General features: G+C 41.0%; 1 protein-coding gene across 1 annotated transcript; it reads right to left on the minus strand.

Moving 5' to 3' along the window:
- Window positions 1-871: 871 nt before the first annotated feature.
- CDK8 (cyclin dependent kinase 8) lies at window positions 872-24848 on the minus strand. Its single transcript, XM_068106115.2, has 13 exons — window positions 24251-24848; window positions 20246-20321; window positions 12738-12848; window positions 12298-12438; window positions 11487-11544; window positions 10156-10287; window positions 8900-9043; window positions 8732-8801; window positions 8404-8476; window positions 7990-8087; window positions 5572-5650; window positions 2199-2318; window positions 872-1990 (listed from the first exon to the last, which is right to left on the minus strand). The coding sequence occupies exons 1-13, from the start codon at window positions 24376-24378 to the stop codon at window positions 1874-1876; spliced, it is 1347 nt and encodes a 448-aa protein (XP_067962216.1). The 5' UTR covers window positions 24379-24848; the 3' UTR covers window positions 872-1873.
- Between the last annotated feature and the right edge of the window lie 2499 nt (window positions 24849-27347).

Genomic DNA, 27347 nt, shown 5'->3' on the forward strand with positions numbered 1-27347 from the left:
CAAAGCCAAAGCGAACGGCTTGCGAGTACGGTGACCATACCTTGGGAACCACTTGTCCGATTAATTTCAAACCTTGAAAAGGCACATCCTCGGGTCCCCAGCAATATACCTGGCAAGTTTCAAGTATATCGGACCCGTGGTTGTCGAGAAACAGCGGTCACAGACAAACACACAGACACACACACACATACACACAGAGATTACTGGAATTATAGATAGATGTCCGAACTTGTGAAAACGTCAGCCCCACGAACACCTTTTTGGGCACGGTCGAAAGTGTCCATTAAAAGGAGGATTGCTCTTTCACTGCAAACTGATGGGTACATAATATTTCATTTCCAATCGTGCCACATTCCACATATAAGACTTTATAAAACTATCATTATCATCTTCAGTCTATTTTGAAAAGTGTTGACATTTGTTCTGAACTCACCACCATTCTGTCCTCCATGAACTAAAGTTTTGTTTTTTTAATGGCACCAACCCCCATGAAAGTGAGTGCCTTACACTGTAGCGCATCAAAATAGGTTTTCTTCTTACCCTTTGGTTTCCTTTTCTTTTCAATGAAAGTTTCTTCCACTCCACTTATTTAGTCATTCATGCCGATGTATTCAACCCGTTAGGAACAATGTCTGCAAATGGAATCCCAAAACAAAGGCAACTGAAACGATGCACTTATTATTTTACAAGGTAACACGTCACTTCCTGACTTTATTTCCTTAACTTCTCCACCCCACAAAATAACTTGGAAATGAATTGGGGTTTTTTTCCCAACGAACTTATACAAAGCACTGCGGTTGGTACATTTTCTTCACCACGTTATCCTGAAATTCAAGGTCATTGGCAGTTGAAGAAGCAGTGTGATCGTGGATCTTGTCATGGATCGATCCAAAAATATTTTATTGTAATCACTATTAACCACCAAAATCACCAGCTATTTCTAAACCATCCAAACCCTTTTCCAAGATTAATATATCTTTTCCATCAACTTTACTTGGAGGAAGAAAACACATCTCAAGACCATTATGGCAATAACATGAAGGATTTGCTACTAAAGTAAAGCCAGCAATCACAAACAGGTAGAAATATGTACTTATTGTACATATTTCTTGATGTAGAAAAATGTACGCAATCCTTGCAGAATGAACTCGACACCAATCATTCCTTGTTTGCACTCTATTTACACGTTTCAGATTAAAAGTTTGAACCTTTTGCTGCTGTTCAGTTCTTAAACCATTTACATCTTATTTTATTCTTAATCAGAATAATCAGAGCTTGTTCTTAATCTTCAAATCACCTTGTGTCTTCCCTTACCTTCACTGTTTTCAATGTCATCATCAATTATTCCAAGCAGGTGTACTTCAATGTTCCACCAGAGGAATATGACGATCAAAATGACTTTTCAATTATTACTTTCACTACAACAGTGAGAGACTGGTACTCTGATAGATTTTGCGAAGTAGCCATTTATTTTTTTTACAAACTATACATTTTTGAACATGAACTGTCCTAGACCATATGGACTGAAATGTTTTGTTTAGTAAAAACATTCAAAGCAGGCAGAGGATCAAGAAAACAAGTTTGAGGCTTTTAAATTGTCCGGACGTATATGGGGTTCCTCTGTCCACATCCCATTGCAGCAAATGCCCTCCGTTTCTGAACGAAGTCACAAAGGTCTGATCGTATTCATTTACGTGCGTGACAACAGACATACCATGGATCTCGGACAGTGGAAACAGGTCAAACGTGATTGTCTCACAGCAGGTGCGACGGTACAAAACAAGCCCTTGGGCTGGTATACGACCAAATGTAATTGGGGAAATTTTACCTCTCTGTGCCATTTGACCGGATTGTGTAAGGTAATGTCCATCGGCTAGTAGCGATGAGGGTGATTCACAAAGTTAGGATTGGTTTGAGAAGTGGAAGGAAAGCTGACGTTTGTTTGTGGTTGTGAAGCTTGAGGTTGGCCTTGGAATCCAGGATGAGCTCGCTTGCATAGAGAGAGAGAAATATAAGACAATGTAAGCATGTCTGACACACCTTTAACGGGCACAATTAAACTTTTTGAAAATGCAATAAATTATTATTATTATTATTTTTTCATAGAGTGGTTCAATATAAACTCCTTTAAAATCCTTGCACCACTTCTGCACTTTAGGGTGCTAAACCTATCTTGTGGGAAAATATCGGTGGTTTACCTGATAATCGGTTGTCGCTGAGGTCGTTGCAGGAGGCTGCGTTCTAGGCTTTTTATTCGCTGGTGCTCCAGGTGCATGGCTGGAATCCTGGTTTCCATGATTTCCCTGCTGAGGCTGTTGCTGTGAAAATGCAAGGTATAAAGATATTTGTTAAAATAGAACAACTACATTTATACAGCCACTTCCATCATCTTAAAGGATTACAAGTAAGGAGGGAAGACAGGATGAGATGGTGGTGTACTGCAGTGTTGAACCCCTATAGGGAATAGGCGTATTGTACCGACTGTGAAAGTAGTTCCACAAGTGGGGAATTTTTTTTTTTTTTTTTTTTTTTTTTATAAGAGTCCCAGCTGATCCTAAGAACCGGTCGCTATTGTTTTGTTGTTGGAAATGCATACCATTGGGCAAAATAGGGAATTCTCTGCAAGAATGGAAAAAGCTTTGTGGAGCATCAGAGGTCATTGGTGTAAATGAGGAGTAAGACTGGGTCAAAGATGCTGCCTTTTTGGTCGCTGGTAGTATTACGTTGCCACTTCTGGCAAACATGATGAGCAACTTCCAGGCCGCAACGCCACGGCAACTGCCAGGCCCCCCCACAACAGAAATCCCCAAGCCGCGACCCCCAGGCTGAAGTATAATGGTGACGTGGGCTACGTAAGCACCACACAGATTACTTCTGCAAATGCAATCGCTCACAAAATAATCCAGGAGAGCGATTTACAGCTCTCTCAGATTTTACAAACAAGAGTCTCTGTAAAAGTGGAAATTTTCACACGATTAACTTTTTGCGACATGAAAACGTGTTCTCATTTTTAATTTTGCGGAGTGATCACAACACAACAATCTCAACGATGTTAATCATGTGAAACCCCAGCGAACATTTACATCGGGGTGTTTTTCGGGAGAAAATAACTCAGTGTAACCATAACTGAAAAGAAACGGGCATCAAAACTTACTTTATTATAAACTAAAGTTTATGAACCTGAGGTAAATCATATGGAACCACTGACTAAAAAAAATAAAAAAAATAAAATGGGAAGTACAGTAAAACATTAAATCAATAGTTAATTGAATGCAGAGATAAGTAAATTAATTATTGGTCTCCTGAAGCATTGGATATTTTCATTCATTCCATTCTCCAGCCTCAGCAATGCTGTCTCCACAAGCTAGTGCGGGACTTTAAACCCAGATCAGCTTTTAATATTTCCTTGTTAGCAGCACGGACAGCCCAAGCTTGTAGGTTTTGGGAAATATTGAAAGTTTGTCCACTTTGTAAATTCGCTTCAAATAACGAAGCGTATTTTACATTGAATTGTGAACGCTGAAGTTGAATTGTGAACGCAAAATGCATTAAGTCAAACTTTTCCCACCTTTATTTACACATTGTAACCCACAACTTCCAAGTGAAAAACAAATTCTACAAATTTCAGAAAATTAATTAGAAATACTAAACTAGGATATCTTGGTTGATAAATGTCCACCGCCCTTATAATAGCAATTTTAAATTAGCTCAGGGGTGACCAATCACAAATCACACACCAAGTTAATTGGCCTCCACCTGTGTTAAATTGGAGTGATTCTGATTGTCAGAATAAAATCAGCTGTTTCTGTACGTTTCCTCTGCTGGGTAGTGCATTTCACAGCAACAAATCAACGATGAGCACCAATGAGTTTTCAAATTGATCTCCGGGATAAAGTTGTGGAAAGGCACAGATCAGGGGATGGGTATAAAAAAATTTCAAAGGCCTTGAATATCCCTTGGAGTACAGTCAAGACAATCAATAAGAAGTGGAAGGTGTATGGTACCACCAAGACTAAGCTAGATCAGGCCGTCCCTCCAAACCGGATGACCAAAGAGGCCGATGGCAACTTTGAAAGAGCTACAGGCCTTTATGGCAAAGACTGGTCAGTGTGTGCATGTGACAACAATATCCCAAGCACTCCACAAGTCTGACCTGTAGGGTAGGGTGGCAAGAAGGAAGCCATTACTCAAAAAATCCGACCTTGAGTCCCGTTTGAGGTATGCACAAAACCACTCTGGGGATTTTGAAGCTTTTTTTTTCTGAAGCAAAAAGTTTTGTGGTCTGACAAAACGAAGATGGAAGTTTTTGGCCAAAATGCAAAACGTTACGTTTGGCCCAAACCCAACACCACACATCACCCAAAGAACACCATCCCTAATGTGAAGCATGTTGGTGGCAGCATCGTCTTATGGGGATGTTTGTCATCAGCAGGGACTTGGGCATTTGTCAGGATAGAAGGGAAAATGGAGCAAAATACAGAAAAATCCTGGAGGAAAACCTGCTGACCTAAGGAAGCAGAAATTACGACGGAAGGTCACCTTCTGCAATGACAATGACCAGAGGCACACAGCCAACGCTACACTGGAGGGGCTAAGGAACAAAGAGATAAATGTAATTGAGTGGCCCAGTCAGACCCCCGACCTAAATCCAACCGAAAATCTGTGGCATGACTTGAAAATTTCTGGCCATCAATGTTCCCCATGCAACTTGACTGAACTTGAACAGTTTTGTGCAGAAGAATGGGCAAATATTGCCAAATCAAGGGGTGCAAAGTTTGTAGAGATCTATCCCAACAGACTCACAGCTGTAATTGATCAAAGGTGTTTCCACCAAGTATTAACTCAGGAAGGTGGACACTTATCCAACCAAGATATTCTAGTTTTGGATTTTCTGAAATTTGTAGAATTTGTTTTTCACTTGGAAGCTGAGGTGGAAAAGGTGGAAAAAGTCTGATTTAATTCCAGACTACAAGGCAATAAAAGGTGAACATTTTGAAAGGGGGTGGAGACTTTCTATAGGCATTGTATATGATGTATGACCCGATGTGTGGGAATAATTAAATTTATGACATTTATAACCCATGCCAAGAAACTGTTACATAATCGGGTGTATGGATGATACGAGTACATGGGCCATACTAGTAGCGTGTTTAGTTAACGATGGTATTTTTGTTCAAAATTAACACACGAGACGAGACTATGCGCTCTACTAGTGCCGTTCTAGTTATAATGTGATTTATAATTACGTTGATATTATTTGTTGTTGAAGACTACAATCGGGACGTTTTCTCGGCCTTGGGATCTTACGAAACGTTATTAATGGATATTTATGCAAAGATGCTCCCAGCTCCAAATAAATCCACCAACACAACACTTGTGTAAGGAAAAAGCGCACCCTCATATTCTACAGTTAACGAAATGGTTATCTAACTTTAAATGTGGGATTACGCTCCTCGAAGATAAACCACCACTTTGAGGCAACAATAGAGGATCATGTTTAGGCCGATTAAATTATGTCAGAAGGAAAAAAAAAAACATCAATGGGAGAGGCACAGTGCAGTCATTATCTACCTTATCACCCTTTTCTTCCATCTCCTCTTCATTCAGAAACTCTCTTTTAGGATATGGGATTTGACAACCTGCAAATACACTGTACACAGTGACACAGAACCATCACCACCAACCTGGCAATGTAAAGCTTTTCTATGTTTATGCAGCATTTCATACCAATGGGGTTTGTATGTGGATCACAAGAAATCTAAAAAAATAAAAAACAAGTATTCTCTGACATAGCAAATCAATTATATTTAAGAAAGCTCACACTAGGTTTAAATATATTGCACAGAAAAAATTTATTGGAAATGGAAGAGAAACTGATATTAGTTTAAAGAAAACTATTTTATTTCAGCAACCAACTGAGGCCAAATACAAGCACGTGGCAGGCAAAACATTTATTTAAAAGATTGGAAAATTTTTACTCATATATTGATACGCAATGGCTGTATCATCTACTAGCGAGGTACACAGGTGGAGGGGGGGTGGGGGGGTCAGGGGGGGGGGTGAAAACAAACAAACAATGTGTAAATGGTGAATGCCAAATGACGAAGCAATAAATTCCACATTCCTGTGCCACCTTCAGTCAAATTTGAGGCATGGACAGCTGGTTCGTGAATGAGTTCGCCAAAAAACGGCGAATGGGAAACGATGAATCAATAAATTCCACATTCCTGTGCCACCTTTATTTGAACGTCAGGCATTGGCAAAAGATTTGTGAATGACTTGGGCAAAAAACGTACCCAGTCTGAATGTTTCTCTGTTCAGTCAATGGAGAATCCGCGAATGTCACGGTTGGAAACCCTCACGTCATTTCCTCATTCTGCTTTAAACTGAATATCTCTATATTTTCATTCCAAACAGCATCATTCATTATTCCAATCACAAATTAATACTTTGGTATTAATATATCAAAATAAAATATTAATATATCAAAATAAAATATTAATATATCAAAATAAAATATTAATATATCAAAATATAATAATATATCAAAATCTACATCATTAAAACGCTTATTTCTGAAGTTTGTAATAGGAACTTCTCTCCAGCTATTGCTCCTGTCGTCCTAAGATATGTGTGATACTATGTAGTTATGACTTACCCTTAAGTTATGACTGGAATAAAAGCTGAAAATCAGTGAAAAGCTTTGAATAACCCACGCCATTTTGTTTTACGCACAGTGAGACGCTGCACTTGATACCGAGAAGAAGAAGACGTCCTGATGTGTGCCCGGATGCGCAGCAACTCGAGAGGCATGCTATGCCTTTTAATACAAATATAAATGCGATCAGAAATGTAAAGGGGATACTTACCAGTAACCACACTATAAGAGACAATACTGCAGTTGAATACAAAGCGATATTCAGGAGATCCGCCAGAATGAATGTTGGTGCCAACTGACACAATAATTATTTTGAAAGGAAGCGGAAAGGAAGAGGAAGGGCAAGTTAGTTTGTATGAACATAAACACTATTTATGCCCGTGATTCTCACGGGTTACCGCTAGTATAATATTAATATATCAAAATAAAATATTAATATATCAAAATTATATATTAATATATCAAAATAAAACATTAAGAAATCAAAATAAAATATTAAGAAATCAAAATATAATATTAATATATCAAAATAAATATTAAGAAATCAAAATATAATATTAATATATCAAAATATAATATTAATATATCAAAATAAAAGAAATATAATGTTATAAATCACAATTGTATAGGGATATTATCAAACCAGCGAACCGTTGTTATCTGTTTACTTCTGGATTCAGGAGTAGATCTGTCTCGAGCCAATTGCAAAATCATAATTTTATTGAGGAACTAATGAAAGCTCCTACTTTTCCACACTACCTGCATTCCCGACATGTTCTGGGACTCCAAAACGTTCCACAGAAGGTTTGGTAGGGCTAGCCCCAAAACTGAGGGAGTAGTTCCAGGATGGACTGACAGACACTCCTGTTTTATAATGTAGGTTAAGGATCACAAAGTCAGAGACTGGTGAATCACAGAACCAGATAGGCTGCCTCGCACTAGCTTACACAAAATCCAAGATAGCTCGCCCATATGCTTGTATAGAGCAAAAAGGCCACACACTTTAACAAGCTTGATCCACTGATGGGATTTTTGCATAAAGGTGCTCCTCGCACCTAAGCATCAGGACATGTCACCCCTGGGTACACTCCGTCTACACATTTCATTTTAACACAAAAACTAGCTGCTTTGTATAGTTCCGTATTTCATTGGTCAGAAAAAAAAATCAACACAACAGTGACAAATTTAAATTCCTCCTCGCATTTGTGCATGATTCAGACAAATGTCAAACAAATGAGCTAAAAAGCATGTGCATCAGGCAGAGAAGTGAGAAGAAGTGAGAGGATCAATGGGATAATCGAGGGGTGTAAAAAATGTTTAAAAGTTTTTACTCTGCTGAAGGCAAAGGATCTTCATGGAAGTATCCATCAGTCATGGCGTGCTCAGAGGAAAGGCGACGGGTTGGGTCCATTGTAAGAAGCCTCTGCAGCTGGAAAATTGAGAAAGGGGAGAATGGGTAAGAGTAAATTAAAAAATAAAATTTGTTCAATAAAACCTTCGCTCTTGCTTATGTTGACGCACGTTTAAGTTCGCAAATGCACGTCTGCCTCGTTTCTTCTTCACTCATTTCAAACTCTATTATTCCATCTTCGTTCGGTATTACATAAAATCAGGTTTTGTTTTAACTAGAAAAGATTAACGACGAAAGAATAACACACAAACTAACACAAATGCACAAACACTTGAAAATATGTATTTAGATGGATTGAAACTCTGAGTGAGATATAAGGAAGGGAAGGACAAACCAGGTGGAATGCTTTGCTGTCTGGCTTCACTTTGTGCTTCTCCATATATTTGATCAAATTACAGTTTGCATAACTGTACAAAAAAAGAAGCAAAAACAATTCGTTGATCAAGGACATCTCTCGACTTGTACTTTAATCTTTAGAATACTCGTTTACGGCCACCCAAGCCATTTGAGCAGTGCTCCCAACTCCGACACCTCCGAAACACTTGCACCAAACCACTTATAATCAGCACATGCACCCACAACACATTTCCACATTCCCCTTCACTACATCTTGACTCACTTTAGCCCCAACTGACACATATGACCCAGCAGCTGTCACTTACTTGGTTCTGCGAAAATCTTTCAGAAGGGTTGGATGCTCCGGCATTTTACGAATATCTTCCCAATCTTTATCTGGAATGTGAAAAAAGAAGGAAATTCAGATTCCCATCATACTCTTCACCAAAAGTCTTTGTAGTAATTAATTCCACCCTCGCATTTGTCCATTTTACCAGCAGGAAAGCCCATAACAGAGAAAATTCGATCCAGCTGATCATGATGGTAGGGATTGCTGGTCTTGATGTCCTCCTGTCGACAATGAAATATTGGCTCCGAGGTCAGCAGTTCCGCAAATATGCACCCAATCGCCCAAATATCTGTAGCAAAAATGGTTGATAAAATTGGAACGCTGAAAGAGCAAACCTTTTCTTGTGCAAATGAAGAAGACCAACACACAAGAGCCTTTCTACTATTTACCCCACTGACAGCCCTACCTTGTGACGTGAGGAATACGCAGTGAGGCCTCCTTGTAAAAGCGGAGCACTATCCAATCTACTTTGTGGAAATAATCACCGCTGTCTCCCTTGCCTACTTTGGGGGAATTACACTCACTGTATCTGTCGAGTCATCATTGTCAAAGAGCAAATTCACAACATTCGCTCATTCAGTGTGGAAATGCCAGTTCCCCACCTTATTCGACAGGTTATTGTGCAAGGTTATTACTCGTTCCTCGCCCTTTCTTTGGTCACGATTGGACAATGAAAAGGGTACACCAGGTTAAATTTTCTAATGCAAGCCAAAATATCTGTCCATTTAGTTATCTCAAATATATTTTTAAAAGGCACTTGGTATCTCGTTGGTATCATCAAAATCTCTGGAATTATAAAAGGTAATTATTTGGGAAAAAATGAGTGTGTTATTTACTAAGAGATGGATACAAGTTTAAAATGCATTTATTTACATCTCTAGCATTGATGTCACCACTGGCTTGTTGCATTTACTAATTTTTTTCACTCGACTCTGCTTTAAAACTGTAATTGTGATCATGTTCCTGTAAACCAATGTCCCTGTGTTCACTAATGTGATAATGATTACTGTACATTGTTTATAGATCTTCAAAACCTCGTCGCAACATTCAAGATGAGCATGATTTTTTTTTGTGTCCAAAACCAGGCGATCCTACTGCACAGTGACCATGAATATGCAGAAGATCCATCCAGTTAGCCTCAAATTACTGTACAAATGTTTTGATGAACTTGATGACCTTACAAATGGTAAAAATAATCCAAGACACAAAATTGGAATTGGAGAGATAAGCTGTCTGATTGAGGGCAAAATAATCAAGAAAAGTAGTGGACTGAATGATAATGCAGTTCAAAGGTAAACAGAAAGAAGCATTAGAATACAATATAATAGAATATAATATAGTTTATCACTATATGCATGATGACATACAATAGAAATTGTCTGACCAATTGCCCTTACTGACCAATAGCTTTTGTGTAGTGCCTAGCTCCCAGCAGCAGTTCTGGAGCACGATACCAGAATGTCACGACGACGGGATCAAGGTCGGCAAGTGGCTTTAGAGGTGCGTTGAATAAGCGTGCAAAGCCCATGTCAGCTGCAAGAGATAAATGGACACCTTTAAAGTTCTGAAGATTAAGTTAGTGTTCGATGACACCATTACAATGCAGCGTAATAAAGATATGGATAGCAGAATTAATTAGGATACAGACTCGAGTCTTAGTTTCTCCTATTTTATTTTCAATACGAGATCCAAGTTTAGGGAACAGTGAGGTAGTGTATAAAAAGGCAAGACATTTACAGTGGGGCAGTGTGGCCACACTTGAAATAAAGAAAGAAAAACAGGCAAGAAAAAGAGAGATGGAGAGACAGAGTGACAGAGAGAGAGGAGTGGCAGAAACAGTAACCAACATGTAATTAATGAATTCTCTGTGGGGAACCCCATCCCCCCTCTCTCCAAGGTATTGGTGCTGGTGAGTCAGCGCTCTCAACTCCGCTCCAGCCAATCAGAGCTAGAGATTGTGGTGACTTAATCAACCAATGGGTGTTCAGATTACCAATTACATAATGACTGATGAATCAATCGGTGTTGCTCTTACATAGACATGCTTATATATGCACAATCTTTCACTCTTTTCTTTCTCTTGCTGTGATTTACTTTGAGGAGTACAGCACGAAAAGCTTCAGTCATTCTTGTTATGTCGTGTTTGTTTTCTTGCATTTTAAAGTTCTGTAGTACCAAACATCTGTTTCAGTTGTGTGACCAGGAATTCATCCAAACTTAGTCAGATATCATGATGTTTGAAAATAATAAAGATGACATTAGCAGAGGATAGATTATATTATTTTGGGAATTATACTGTGTGCTCCATGCATACATCAAATAAAGCAAAACTGATATGTTTGATGCCACCACACCAACAACAACAACATGCATTTTAAGGCCAATTTCCCTGCTAGAGCTGGGGTTAACCTTGCGGCCCCCACGACAATCTTCTCCATTTTGCCCTATTTTCTGCATCTGTCCTTGTTAACCCCCTTGCCCGCATTTCTTCTTCCACCATCTTTAGCCAAGTCTTTCTCGGTCTTCCCCGTCCTCTACTTCCTTCTACATTCATTTCCATCACTCTTCTCAACCAGTCACTTTCATCCTTCCTCAACACATGACCAAACCATCTCAACCTGTTCCTCTTCACAGCATCAATCACAGGCTCTATTCCCAAATTCCCAAATCTATTCCCAAATCACAGGCTACCACACCAAACTATTAAAAAATAATTAAAAACTTTTACTCACCAATTTTTACTCGGCCTCTCTCTGGTCCTTCCCCCATCACCAAGATATTTGCTGGTTTCTGAGGGCAGCAAGATTAAATAGCGAGAGCTGTTATAAAGGATACAATCTAGTTTTTGTTAGCAGATTCTCAAGCATAGCTATTCGTCGTTCATTGCTGCCCGTCACTCATTCAGTGATGGTTGTTTTTATTAATATCTGATTGTTGTCATTGTTGGGTGCTACAAGTTTAAATAGCTGGCCCTTGGAATTCCGTATTCGAAGCCAAATAAAAAACCACCTTTAGAGGCCATTTTTCCCCGCAAGCGGGGGATGGCCTTTTTCGGGGACCGTGGTTGTTGTTGTTTTTCGGTCCCCTTTTTGAAGCAATGTTTTACGGCCGGATGCCCTTCCTGCCGCCAACCCTTTTTGTCGCCTTTTACGACAAGCAGGGAATTACCAGTGAACTAGTACTCAAATTAGCCGACCTCGGAAGGATGACAGGCTGAGTCAACCCCCCTGGCGTTAATTCAGCGATCGACCGGGATTCAAACCCAGGATCCTAGGATCCTAAGCTGGCATTCGAAGCCAAATAGCTATCGCAAAATGTTTAGCAGCAGGTTGGCGTGACTTTCGTAGAATTCCAGCCACTAAATGCCTCGTCTTGGTGACTGTGTATATAATGTTCTGATAGCTAGGTGTAAATTTTGTGTGTGATGTTGGTGAAAGCAAAGTGCATTGTGGGTATGGTGTTGCAAGTGGGCCAGTGCATTGTTGGTGGGGGCTGCAGGTGGCCAGATGCAGGTAAAGACAGGGTGGCGTTTAAATGCATTACCAAATCTCTATGCAAGACCCAGTTTGCATGTAGATAATGGATTCCATCCAGAATTTGATACAACAGCGATTTGACCATTCCCCGTGGCAGCTGCACTGGTTTCTTGTTTGCTTTAGAAGCTCGGTGGAACTTTATGATGTGCTGTGGATCAATCAAAAAAGACGGGCTCAGCAGCAATTTAAGGGATTAAGGAAATTGTTCTAATGAGGTGGAAGGGGGGACCAAAGGATCGAGAAGGATAAACAAGATGCTCGTCAATAGCTTAGCAGAAACATCAAATTTTACTTCCAAAAGCAACAACTCAATATCATATTTTAACATCTCTTCCCAACCACAATAACTCATTTCGCATCAAAATTATCCAAATGATATCCCACAGATAAAACAAATGTCAGTTTAAAAATAAAACTAATGTGTCAATTCCAAGTGTCAAAACTCACCCACAGATCATGTTCCGCATAGTCGAACAACAGCCAAACCTTTCGTTCGGCATGAGAGAGAAATACCTTTTGTAAAGCAATTACATTTGGATGTTTCAATTCCCTCAGGAGCTTGGGGTGAGAGAGAAGCAAAGATTTGAAGTTTCATTCAGCATTGAAACAGAAAGTGTGATATGTAATTAACGAGTCGTAAAATAGGAGCAAAACTCTCCACACGTCATCGTCACATACTACTTCCAAAATAACAAGTTTGCAAAGGTTTACATGAACGCTGAATGTTGAATATCCATTTCATACTTTACGTCCTCCGAAGCAATAGTGGGGGAGGGGGGGGGGGGGGGGCCTATGTACTCAATTTCAAGTTCGTGTGCAGTTCATGTTAATTTTGGGCAACCACTATAAATGTATTCTACTAGGTCCTACTAATCGGAAAAATGATGCCATTTTTTTCTGTTGACCTTTAGTGACCTCGACTCAAGGTCAAAGTTCAAACGTCATTACAATGACCATACTTCATTCAAAGTATATCGAGCTTGGTACCAAAATGTGGCAAATTTCACAAGGAACATTGATTATGACATTCGTTTTGTCATTTGCCCTCTCAGATGTTTGCAATATGCAAATTAATAAGCAAATGACCTAATTAGAGAAAAAATATGCATAATAAACATATAATAATAATAATAATAAAGGAGTCTTATATAGCCCCATCAAGCAGAGTAAACGACCCTCATGGCGCTTTACATTATCATGCGAACGCACACACACCGCACACACACACACAAACATACACACACACAGACACACCTTCACTCTTGCCCTATTCCTCTCCCTTCCCATTCAAAACCCACAGTCTTCACCATACATGTAAATCCCATCACTTCGCATTATTATTGAATGGCAATCATTAGTTACCATCTCAAATGTCTCAGATTTGCTGGCAAGGGTAAGCTTAGCTGCTGGCATGCACTGATGAAATCTTCCCCTGATGTGGTATCTGCCTTTGCATCTCTTGGTAATCGTAATGGACCATCAGCAGAAACAATTGCAGCTCTAGAAGAGTTTGTTTGTCAGTTGTACGAGCCAGGGACATCCATCACCAATGTTGGCGACCTCCGCTGGAGATTGTTCACAAAGAAACAATCAGAAGCTCAAAAGTTTCCGCCTACTCGAGGAGCTTTGGAAGAAGCTATCGCGCGTGCCCACTACCAAGCAATGGTGTGGAACCAAGATTACGTGCCTGACCCACAGCTCCCACCTGCTGCAGACTTTGAGTGGAAAGTGGAAGGTGATGGTCTGGTGGCCATCTCAACAAAGCAACTTCCTGCCCCATATGCCATCACTCACCAAGTTAAGTGTGGATGTACAACAACAAAATGCAGCTCCCACTGCTCTTGCAGCTCACAGAATATGAACTGCACAGAGATGTGTGTGGTGCAGATGATGACAACTGTACTAACAATGACCATGGACATGCTTTTTGGGATTGATGAGGAAGAAGAAGATTATGAAGATCCTTTGTTGTGAACAATATAAGAAGCCAATCTAAAAGCAAAAACGTTTCCAGTTTACTCTGTGCAAATTTTTTTACAGTGTGTCAACAATAACCGTTAGATGCACATAGGAACACAATCATGGTAATGCAGAATTGTGGCCAAAATATGCTCTTTGAACTTTGACCTTCGTTCAAGGTCACAAGTCACAAGAATATTGACATCAGTCAGCTAAGGCCAAAAAAAACAAAACATGTTTAGCATCCTGCCTTTTTGAAAAAAAGGAGGAGGAGGCACCTTTTTTTTTTTCTTTTCTCAAAATGGCCACCAGGCTCATTTTTCCCAAGATGGTCGCCTGCTTTTTTGGATCGGCTCTCCTTGATCAAATTCCCCACTCGAAAACTCGGCGAAAATATCATTCAGAGTCCGTTTTCCATCATGAACAGACCGAGCATACCATGTCTTAACGACTTTGCTTGCCGTTCGGATCGAAACACAAACGAAAACCATGATGAACACAAGTAAAATAATGGAGTGGATAGCAAAAGTGGATCAAATTTATCGAGAAAGTCTGTCTCGAAATCAGAGCATGTAGAAACTACAGCACGCTAGCACTAACATTCTATAGCACGCTCACACATTTTGCTCGTCTACAACAACCAGCCGCATATTACTGCACGTATGTACGTGTATCACAGACGGGATTATTTTGTGTGAGCGGCCATGAAACAATTATGATGGAGACTATCAAATCGAGAGACTGAGAAAATTGATTGCTCACGATCAGTCGAACGATGTTTAAAAAAAAAAAGAAAAAAAAAAAGGAGGCGGCCTCTAAAAAGGAAGCGGGCGGGGACGCTAAACATGAATATTTTTTTGTTTGGCCTAATAGGACCCAGGATACATTTGTGATTAATTACTAACAATTAACATTTTCTAGAGACGGGATGTACAAGCCATTATATGCATAACCGGGATATATGTTTAATAGGGTATGCTAATTATGCATATTTTTGTCTCTAATTAGCTCATTTGCATATTGCAAAAAAAAACCGAAAGGTCAAATGACGAAACAAATGTCATAACCAATGTTCCTTGTGAAATTTACCACATTTTGGTACCCAGGTTGATATACTTTGGATGAAGTATGGTCACTGTAATGACGTTTGAACTTTGACCTTAAGTCAAGGTCACTAAAGGTCAACAGAAAAAAATGGCGACATCATTTTTCCGATTAGTAGGACCCAGTAGAATACATTTATAGTGGTTGCCCAAAATTAACATGAACTGCACACGAACTTTTGTCAAACTGCACACTGCACACGAAGTCAAACATTTGATACAAGACCAATGCAAACCAAAACAATGAACTTTAAAACAAACAAGCACGGCACAAGGGAACATCAATGGTAGTCAAAAGGGAACATCTATTTATAACATACACATGAGGGTAAGGGAGGAGGGAGGTAGTGTGTTGGAGGGGGTTAAATTGAGAAAAGGAAGAGAAAGAGAGGAGGGTATAGCAGTATCCATGGAAGAAGTGAAAAGAAGGTTGAGACGAGGTAGGAGATCTGGGAAGTCACATTTGGGACATTGAGGTGGTAAATGAGTAACTGGAAGAACGTAGGGGGTAGGGAAGGTAAAACATTTTGCCTTTTTTTTTTCTTCCACAACTAGGTGGCACCTTGTGTTAAGGTTGTCTACCAATAATGTGGGCGTGGTCAGATGTCAACCGATTCTTCACTCACCTTTTTTATGTTCTTCTCTGCACCCTCTCATTGCAACACAATTTCATTATCAAAGGTTATCAAAGTATGTTTAATGTCAGTCCAGAAACATTAAAAATGTGATGTTTTCACTTTCCAACTGTGGTATTTTAAAATGCGAACTGAGCCAAACACTTTAATTATGACAAAGCTTATCATATTAAAATACGCAATTTGGTGCCGTCTGTCTGTGTGTCTGTGTTAAAGCTAAACCCCTGCTCTAGCAGGGAAAATGGCCTTAAAATGCCTGTTGTTGTTGTTGTTGTTGTTGTCTGTGTCTGTGTATCTTTGCCCACAACACATTCGATCGTTACTTATCCAATCTTAACCAAACTTTACAGGAGGAACTTTCAGGGCCCCAATTATTCTCACCTTCTTGTAGGGTCAACTAGGGAAAGTTTTTGGCCCAAGTCTTTCATGAACCGGCTGGCCAAACCTGACGTTCGCCTGAAAGGGGCCGGAATTTGCAATTTGGCCAGGTTGCCGGCGATAACTCGCATGTTCTTAGTGAAAGACGCCGGGACCTTCAATTCCACCAACTAATTCTTGCAGATGGGATCCAGATAGATGTCCAACCGAAGGATGATGCACTTTGTGATGCGACAGTCTCAGGAAGACAATTCTACAAATGGGAGAAAACAGGAACAAAAGAGTGGGGGTAGGTAGAGAGAATGCATTTTGAGAGTTTAACTAGGAGGTTATCAAAAGGTGTGCGTCCTAGAAGAGCTGGGAGGGTCCGAGGGAGCAAGGCAGATGATGCCCAGGTGTATGGCTGGTTTTGGAGGCCTTATTTACAATACGGATGGGTCCAGCAGAGGCGATGGCTGGTGACACCGAAGGTTCATGGAACAGACCAGATGTTGGTACCATCTGAGTGGTTAAAATTTTATGAGTACGAAGTTATTGGTAGGTTCAATACAAGTAAATAAACATGTGATAACCTTTCCAGAAGATCAGCTTGATCTATTTATTTTGCATTTTTCCATTTCAACATGTTGATGTTTTTACATATATTGTGAATATCACCCAATGTGCCAATGGCACAGTCTGATGAAGCTAATATCAGCCAGTAACAGGTCAGGAGTATCCAAAATAAGGTGTTCCCACTATTATCTTCCCATCTAGACATTTTTGAGCTGGTTGGAAAATTGAGGCTCATTCACACGTTATATTTGGTCAAATTGGAGGGATTTATGTATATTGTTGTGGAAAGTACTTCTTTTTTTTTAATGTTGAAGATTCCAGTCGCGGACTATAAACCCTCATTGAGGCCTGCCCTTAAATACAAGAGCTGCATATTAATGGAAAAGTGAAGAAAGAGAGAATACTCTGAGTTTTTGAGGAAATAAAAGAGAGAGAACGTAAAGGTGAGGTGTGAAAATGAGTAAGAAAAGTGTATGATGAAAAGTGTATGATGAAAAGCGTATGATGAAAAGCGTGTGATGAAAAGCGTGTGATGAAAAGCGTGTGATGAAAAGCGTGTGATGAAAAGCGTGTGATGAAAAGCGTGTGATGAAAAGCGTGTGATGAAAAGCGTGTGATGAAAAGCGTGTGATGAAAAGCGTGTGATGAAAAGCGTGTGATGAAAAGCGTGTGATGAAAAGCGTGTGATGAAAAGCGTGTGATGAAAAGCGTGTGATGAAAAGCGTGTGATGAAAAGCGTGTGATGAAAAGCGTGTGATGAAAAGCGTGTGATGAAAAGCGAATGATGAAAAGCGAGTGAAGAAAAGCGTGTGATGAAAAGCGTGTGATGAAAAGCGTGTGATGAAAAGCGTGTGATGAAAAGCGTGTGATGAAAAGCGTGTGATGAAAAGCGTGTGATGAAAAGCGTGTGATGAAAAGCGTGTGATGGAAAGCGTGTGATGAAAAGCGTGTGATGAAAAGCGTGTGATGAAAAGCGTGTGATGAAAAGCGTGTGATGAAAAGCGTGTGATGAAAAGCGTGTGATGAAAAGCGTGTGATGAAAAGCGTGTGATGAAAAGCGTGTGATGAAAAGCGTGTGATGAAAAGCGTGTGATGAAAAGCGTGTGATGAAAAGCGTGTGATGAAAAGCTTGTGATGAAAAGCGTGTGATGAAAAGCGTGTGATGAAAAGCGTGTGATGAAAAGCGTGTGATGAAAAGCGTGTGATGAAAAGCGTGTGATTAAAAGTGAGTGATGAAAAGTGAATGATTAAAAGCGTATGATGAAAAGCGTATGATGAAAAGCGTGTGATGAAAAGCGTATGATGAAAAGCGTATGATGAAAAGCGTATGATGAAAAGCGTAGGATGAAAAGCGTAGGATGAAAAGCAAAGGATGAAAAGTGTATGATGAAAAGTGTATGATGAAAAGTGTATGGTGAAAAGTGAATGACGAAAAGTGAATGATGAAAAGTGTATGATGAAAAGCGTATGGTGAAAAGTGAATGACGAAAAGTGAATGATGAAAAGTGTATGATGAAAAGCGTAGGATGAAAAGCAAAGGATGAAAAGTGTATGATGAAAAGTATGATGAAAAGTGAATGACGAAAAGTGAATGATGAAAAGTGTATGATGAAAAGTGTATGATGAAAAGCGTAGGATGAAAAGCAAAGGATGAAAAGTGTATGATGAAAAGTGTATGATGAAAAGTGTATGGTGAAAAGTGAATGACGAAAAGTGAATGATGAAAAGTGTATGATGAAAAGTGTATGATGAAAAGCGTAGGATGAAAAGCAAAGGATGAAAAGTGTATGATGAAAAGTGTATGATGAAAAGTGTATGATGAAAAGTGTATGATGAAAAGTGTATGATGAAAAGTGTATGATGAAAAGTGTATGATGAAAAGTGTATGATGAAAAGTGTACGATGTTTGTTTGCAAGAAAGAGAGATTAAAGCTATCCCGGAAGCTATAGTTTAAGTGAGACAAAGCAAGACCAGCAATCCTGACACGGAGAGTGTAAGATGGTTCCGGTCACCACTTTCACGCTCCTAAGTCAGAACAGTAATACTCCCATGGGCGGTTGCTGTCTGTACAAACTACTACCTAAAAAACCGGTCCAGCCGGATGGGTGTTTTTTAGTAGACACCATCTCTTTATTGAATGGCCGTTGGCTCACAAAGGGAGCTCATCCGTCTCTTAACAGATATTGTTTTTATTCCTGCAGGGTGTCACAGTCACCCTACCCTCCCCATTGACAAGCCAGTGAGGGTAGTCAGTTTAGTCGCAGACTACCCAACCATGCGGCAGGTAGCACTGGGTTACATGTTACCAATGGCAGCCAAGAAACCGACCTGACTGAATTATATCGGCTATCTTTGCATAGGACAGGGTAGTTATCTCCTTTATTACATGCATTAGAATAAGTGTGACGTAATTTAATTGTGATACGAGATATGTATCAATTGTTTTATGTGTAGAAAGATGTCGTATACCCATCTCCAATGTTTCTGCAGTATTTGTCCACCCACCCCCAATCCCTGGAAAGTCCTTTTTAATGTATTTACCTAGGTAATCTGTCTTTTATTATGTGCTTTAGAACATTCCCCTTCCATAATCAAATACTGCCTTCCAATTAATACCTTCCATTGTCACAGTCAGGCACTTATATCCTCAGCAGTGGCTCAGATACGGCATTTTGACCACTGGATGGTCTTCATCCACGATTGTTCAGGCATGATATGCCAGGTGGTTAGTATTTGCCTAAAGTATGGAAATCACGCAACTAATATGCAGCTGGCGACACTACGCCTTCTTCCTTAATGGTCACAATTATTCCCACATTCTTGTTGGGTTGGCCAGGTCAGTCACGTGGTGTCCTCCTCCCATGAGATGTTACTGAAAACCAGGCATTATAGTCCTGGATGAAGACTGCTTGGTGGTCAAAAATGTTAGACCTGAGTCTTGTCTGCTGGTCAGCTAAACTATTCATTGGTGGTGCCTTCATTTTTAAATATAGATCTTCTCAACTACAACCAATGTTTTTCTAAACCATCAGCCACCATATTGGTTCTTGAACATAATCAATGGACCAAGAAGAATTTTTGTATAATAACAGTTCGGCAGATGTGCATCATCATTTATGTGCTAACTTGGCAAGATGACCAATTGCATACACCATTCACAAGGGTGAAACATTCATTTACAACCAACCTTGTAGTAAAGAAAAAGAAGAATAAAAAAATAACGACACCAATTTGGAAAACGACAAGCACATTGAAACTTTAAGAAGCTTAACGAAACATGCGATATGAAAAATGGAGATATTCAAGAGGGTTCAGATGACTTACTGCTATTTCTCGACAAGCAGACATTGAGATGCCCGTTCCTTCGATCTGTTTGAGAGCATATTCTCTGTCATCCTTCCTAGAAAAAAAAATTCAATATGGTTACTCTAGCATGGTTACTATGTGTCACACATTGATCAGTAAGTACCAGCGATCTATCAGCAATGGACAGCACATTGCTGGGTTGGGCAGGATAGCTCAGAGGTAGCGTACTCGCTTTTGAGCCGCCTCTTCTGCATTTGATTCTGGTGTTTCACAGGCAGCGGGTTGTGTTGCATCAACTAGCGTGCTGTCCGTTGGATGAAACATTAATCTGGGGGTGCGTCTACCAGCAGTGGTTATTAGTGGCCATTAAATATCCCATATCTTTAGCGAAGTAGGTAACTATAGCGCGGCACCCTGGCCACGTTTCAAATTCCTGCCTTAATGTACAGGGGCACTGCATCAAGGGCACAGCTACCCTTCAACCAGGAGTCGAATGACCGAATGAATTAATGATGAACATTTGTTGCCATTTACCCTCCGCCACCGAAAGAGGGCAGAGGTTAAGTTTTCACCCCCATCTGTCTATCTGTCTGTTTGTCTGTGAACATATTTCAAAACGTTGTGAAAGTTATTACAAAACTTGGTGGATGAGTTGTTAGGAGACAAGAACAAGCCAATTTGATTCTGGTTCAGGTTCTAGTTCAGATCCAGATCTGGCCAATCAGTGGGATGCAAAATGTAAACTGTTCAGCCTGACGGAGGTATGCGCTCCACCGAGTGCTGTTCTAGTTCACAATTAAATGATAGATAACGTCAAGAATTCAGGTGATACACGCAACTTTGCCACATGTAAAAGGCATTTCAAATAGCTCGTTCTTTTAACCATAATCAGGCTGGGTTATTTTTGACCTTCTCAAAGCAGGGGTTGTGGTGGGCGGGTTGAGGGGGGGGGGCAGCTTCCGCGGAAACCGTGGATCCAAATTTTATAAGATTAGTATAGAAACGTGTGCAACAGTTGAACAAAAAAAGTCATGGAAGCTCAGCAAGAGAATTTTTTTTTTTAGAAAATATGGCGAAAAAAGTAGAGTGAAAGATCCACCCCCATTCCCCTCCCTCCTTATTAAGGTTAACTGAATCACAAGAAATAATATAAGGTTGTAATTCATATGCAGAACTTTACAAATTCTGTTAATTTATACAAATCAAATTTCTGTAAATTTATACAAATCACATAATTATTATCCCCACGCTTTTTGAAAATGAGACCAATAGTCTAACACGGCGCACCCAGGCTTGTTTGATACTGTTACGTTTATGGGGGATAGGTAAGAGAATACCGTAGGAAAGGTTGAATAGAAAAGAGTATGGACCATGTGACGTGTAGGAGCATCTCAATGTAAATAAGTAGGGAAAATGTAGCTTAAGGCTGTGTTTAAATGTTCATCATACGAGAGATGATGCCATGTCAATTAGTAGCAGGGTTTAAGGCAAATTCCTCTGTTCGTGATGCCCTCTATGGCCGTCCCTAACATTTATAACAACCGCCGGCCAAGCAAAACATCAGCCAGCTAGTATTCACGCTCCATGGACACATACGGCAAAGGCCTGCCTAGGAGAGGCGGAGCTACAGTGGTACGATGGGCGGGGAAAACAGGGCAGGCCACACACCCCCAGGCATGGACAGCCGGTTCGTGAATGACTTGGGGGGGAAAAAAACCAGCGAATTGCAAATGATGAACCAATAAATTCACTTAAGGATTCAGGAGCTGGAGCAAGGTCCGTGTCGATCACATTTCAAAATCGTGATTGTATTGAGGAATTTCTGAAACCTACCTACCTTACGACACCCGCTGGGACCCCAAAATGTTCCACAGAAGGTTATTACATTTCTTTTCAGTAAAATATGCACCTGTAATGGTTACTAAATGCGTCCCCCTGTTTTGTGACCAGATCTTCAGCTCTGATTGGTGGATGTTTGTGGGAACATACGGTCAAACGCTATTCCACACGGCATTGCCCCACGGGCTACGCCGTAAAAACGGGCATATTGTAATCGGCTCCGTCTGTCACACTATATCCTCCAAAATGGTTGTGCAGAAAAATCACCAAACTTGGTAGTTAGGATCATCACATGGTGAGAAGATGCAAGAGCAGTATAATTTCTGGCCCCATCCTCTGGGTGGGGTCAAAAGGTCACATGGCCAAAAGATGCAATTACAGGCACATTTTTAAATGAAAGAGTTTGTATATGTATGTAATCAACATTGGGGGACACATTAAATATGTAACGATTTTTTGGGATTTGACCCCTGGTTCATACCCCAGGGGTTGGGGACTTAGGGTCACAGGCATCAAAAGAGAAGATTTTTTTAAACTCAATTTGATATTGGGTCATTCCTGGTGGAACTTTTTGCCATCTTTCAACTTTGCTTTAAGTGTGAAGGTTGGGGATTTGCGATGGCACGCCATCGACTTCGCTCTAATTCTCTTTGCTTTACTTAGTTGTCGATCGTTTTTGGAATACTGTATTACCTTTACAAGAAGGCAAATGATGACTTAGGAAGTTTTAGAATGGAAATCTTTGTTTTGTTTACAAGTCTCGTTTTGTTTTGTAGCCCATAATAATAACCCTACTTAAGGAGAATAGTCGATTTCCATTTTTTTATTTTTAAAAATCATTTATCACAACCAGTCTTCTCAATGGTAACTGCAGTTCATTGGATATTGTAAAATGTGTCATTACTCGAGCTGAAATTCCCAGAAATCTTCACATTCTCCGTTTACCTTTTTGGACAACAGCTGTATGTGAAACACTGGGACCTTCGGGTCCTGAGTTCAAGCCCTTCGTGCCGTTGAAATAGCTCCAGGTGGGTTGAAATAGCTGTCATCCTTCTGAGGTCGGCAAAATGAGTACCGGCTTACTGATAAGGGGGCATTGCATCAGTGGCACAGCCACACCCCCAGAAAATGATGCAACCAAGCAGCCAGAGCAGAGGGTTAATACGAACCACGACCACCACCACCACCACCGACCCAACCTGCCCATCAAGTGCACTTATTAGGCCCATACTGCATTCCTCTTTCTTCTCCTCTTTCTAGATTTTATTCCTTCCTTTCGTGCTATTTATTTACATTCATCCAAAGCTCTATGGAGTATGACTCCAACTCCCAGGGCTGGTGCTTTCCCATCTTTGCAACTGTAGAGTTCAAAACCCAAAGTGTCATCGGCATCTATTAGCAGAGGGGTGTCTCAGGGTCTGCTTCTCACTCACCATGTGTTGGTGGTCTTGCAGACTTTTACCAGGTCCTTTCTGGTCTTGATCCTCCCCTCTCATCATCCCCCTGCCCAACCCCTCCCACTCCCAGATTGCACACATTCTACAAGAAATTATCATCTTGTTACCTTCCCAACGCTCAGTTGAACACTCACCTCGATTCATTCATTCATTTGCTCTTCTCTTGCATGTGCAAACCTCTTCCACAGTCTATTGCTTCATCCAATCATCTCCAGGCCTTAAAGTCTGCTGCCCACCAGCACACCCATTTATACCTGCATTACTTTTCTACACCTGTTGAATAACTGTCTCGCTTTCCCCTGAAATGTCTCCTTTCCATTTCACCTGCAAAAAAAAACATTTCCTCGTACTGTGTTACATCTGAAAGTTATGGTTCAGTCCCTCCTCTATTGGTGAAAATCTCAATTGTTACTTCCTGCAGTCGATCTCTGTATGCCTGAGGATATTTTAAAATCTCGCCTCATCAAAGGTTTCTGAAGCACATCCTTCAACGTGAGGTTTTTTTTTGAGGTTAGTCCCCCCCCCCCCCCCAACCCCGTTTAATAGGATCCTGAAGTAAAAACAAAAACAAAACAAAAAACATTTCATAGGTTTCTGAGGTGAAAATGCGATTCAGGACTCGGGTCTTAGGTACCAGACGAAATATTTTTTGTATATATATACATATATATTCGGTGTTCCGAAAAAGGCGACCTGCAGCCTCCCATTTGGCTTGGCAGTCTCTCACCTGTCTTTCCTTCGTGCCTTGTACACATGGCCGTAGGTTCCGCGACCGACTTTGCAGCCCTCGTATTCGAAAAGAGACTCAACCTTCTCCCTTTCCGAAGCTAAGCGCGTGGAAAAATCATAATCCATGTCGACGCAGCGGTTTGAAAGACAAAGTTGAGGTAATGCACGGTACAGACTGTAAAATCAAGCTGTGACTGAAAACGAAGAGTTAAATTTTTGCGTCAACAATCGCAAAGGTGAAAAAACAAAACAAAATAACGTTATAAATTAACTCCCTTCGGTTTAATGACACATTTTAGGTTAATTAGTGACCTTTAGTAGGAACATGTGTTGAGATTTCCTTTGAAATGTCACAAGGTGAATTATAAAAGAAAACTGAACTTTGAAAGTTAAGCTGCCAGTATTGCTGAACAATCCAATACTATACATCTCAAACCACTAAGCGATGTATCCTTGAATATTGTACCACAACTCCATGAGATATAATAAATACCATAATTTAAAACAAAAATCAAGGCAAATATACATTTCTAAAGACCATATAGGCCATCTATTATGGCGAATGATCCCATCATATAGCGTACCGGTATCAATATGAATCTAAATACATGCGTGGGCATGTGTATATTATATATACGTGCGAAAGGCTAAGTGATTTTTCTTTAGCCTTCGGAAATAATTAAAGGGTATGAAAATTTAAGAAACTAGGGCATGCCCGTACTATATATATATCTAAAATTATATCCCCCCCCCCCCCCCTCTATTTACATGAAATGGTTTGGTCCAAAGCGAACGGCTTGCGAGTGGTGACAATCCCCCCCCTCTATTTACATGCAATGGTTCGGTCCAAAGCGAACGGCTTCCGGAGTTTGGTAAAGAAATCGCCATCGCGTACACAAACGCGCAGGAAAGCGAATGAATCGCAAATTCGTTTTTATTAGTTGTAAAACATAGTTTAACGCCAACATAGTTTGCAAACGTGAAATAAATGAATACGCTCTCAAATGTGCCATCCGAGGCAGAGTGTGCCCGCCACGTTCGGCACACGCGATCGTTCGCTGCTCTCTGATTGGTTGAATCGTTTTTTGTACATAGCTCGGTAAGTAATTGTCCGATTAATATGAAACCTTGAAAAGGCACATCCTCGGGTCCCCAGCAATATACCTGGCAAGTTAAAAGTATATCGGACCCGTGGTTGTCGAGAAACAGCGGTCACAGACAAACAGACAAACAGACGTACAGACGTACAAACGTACAAACGTACAGACAGAGATTACTGGAATTATAGATAGATGAAGTGCACACGAAAGTTACAGCATGGAAGGTTAAAGACATTTTAATCATTCCAGAAATCCAGTCAAACCTTAAGCTTTATGCCTTATGCGACCTTGAAAAGTAACATCCATAATATGCTGAGAAATAATAAATTAGAACCTCTTGTTTTTACCGAATATTGCATGCTGGCGCTTACTATCACATTATGGCCACCATGTACCAGATCAATATGAAAATATGAATACCTTATTTGCTGGGATACCATGCGAAACGTGCTGTATGATATTTTAGTGGAGAAAGTATGAATGCTTATTGGTTTTCAAATTGCGTATTTGTATTTCTGTGATTCTCCTGTGCGCTGCGACCACAGTTCAATTTTGGTACACGTCGGTTCCACTGATCTAAATATAAAACTTTAGTCACCCGCCGCCATCTTGGTACTCACCACATCTGCAAAGCAGGGCATACAATGTCGGCGTGTGTTGCATTTGGCTTTGGGTACAATAATAAACAATATTTTGGCCTTGGGAAGTCATTTCACAGGTAATTAGAACTTAGAAGTCTAACATGTAACTGTAACCCTAGATACAGCGTAGATTTATTTAGGCGGAGCCGAATCTAAGTTATTGTAGTGGTTACCTTATGCACATGTCGCGGTTACCTTATTCACTTATCCGCATGTGACGGTTACCATTACGATGGGTTTGTTCTACTTCTAACCCACGCACACGGGCGTTTGATTCATGGTTGTGTCGTCGTGACGCGCGCGCGGCTGTTGGAGCCACGCCCTCCGAAGAGGGTGCTTGTTTTATATAAGCCGTTACGACTTCCGTTCGCTAGCAGTTGCTGGAGATTTCTGTACAATAAACTATCTTTTGTACCCAACGAAATGGCCTCTTCTTATCGTCTTCGGCAACCGCTAAACTTATAATATCTAATGATATGCCCACTATCATACATTCGTTCATTTGTGGCGGACACGAAGCTCACTGGCGTGATGGCATCATTCCGCGCACCAAGTGGGCGGCGGCCACGCCCGAGGGGTAGGCGTGGCCGCGGGATATACACCGGGCGCGCAGCCCTGAGCGCTCCAGTGCTACAGTGGAGCTCTTGAAATAAAGACTCTTTAAACCTACCTCGTTGTCTGCTTCCTCCTTGCTAAGCAAGTAGCGCGCGTAGCACCGCGCTTCATTGGTGACCCTCCGACATTCTGGTCAGCCGTCGCTGACCACCGGAACCCGCCACAGCAATGACAACCAATGCGGTCCAAATCAAACTCCCCGAGTTCTGGGAGGCTCAAGCCGAAGTTTGGTTCCTGCAGGCAACCGGGGCCCCGCGTTGCTTGCCGCGAACGGAACACCCATACGCACATACGGGAAGCGCTGCCTCTCCCTGCGGTTCGGAAGGCAACGCTTCACGTGGACGTTCGTAACCGCTAGTGTCCCCATGGCACTGCTCGGTGCGGACTTCCTCTGTGCACACGGGTTGTTGGTAGATGTGAAGAACAGACGTCTCGTCCATGCAGTTCCGACTTCGAGGCATCACGGTGGACGAGACCATGTACTGCCACGTGGTCGCCTCCCTCGGGCCCGGCACGGCCGCTCGCGTCGTGTCGGTCCTGAGGAACCCACCGCCAACGGCAGGTACGAGGCGATCAAGCGTCTCCTCCTCGCCACGTTCGGCCTCACGGTGGACGCACGGGCCGACCGCCTCCTGGACCTCCCCGAGCTCGGTGACACACGACCGTCGGTCCGCATGGACCATATGCTGTCGTTGATGGGCGACGAAAGCCCGAACGCTCTATTCCGGGCGTTATTTCG

Source organism: Myxine glutinosa, chromosome 2, assembly GCF_964187855.1.
Source record: "Myxine glutinosa chromosome 2, kmMyxGlut1.1, whole genome shotgun sequence".
NCBI classification, from domain to species: domain Eukaryota; kingdom Metazoa; phylum Chordata; class Myxini; order Myxiniformes; family Myxinidae; genus Myxine; species Myxine glutinosa.

Bases quoted from the DNA above. Each gene is read 5' to 3' on its own strand.
- CDK8 (XM_068106115.2), bottom strand. From the start codon at position 24,378: ATGGATTATGATTTTTCCACGCGCTTAGCTTCGGAAAGGGAGAAGGTT. The intron at 12,439-12,737 runs GTGAGTTTTGAC...ATTGATCCACAG, and splicing joins ATGCGGAACATGATCTGTGG to CACATCATAAAGTTCCACCG. The intron at 1,991-2,198 runs GTAAACCACCGA...TCTCTATGCAAG, and splicing joins CAGCGACAACCGATTATCAG to CGAGCTCATCCTGGATTCCA.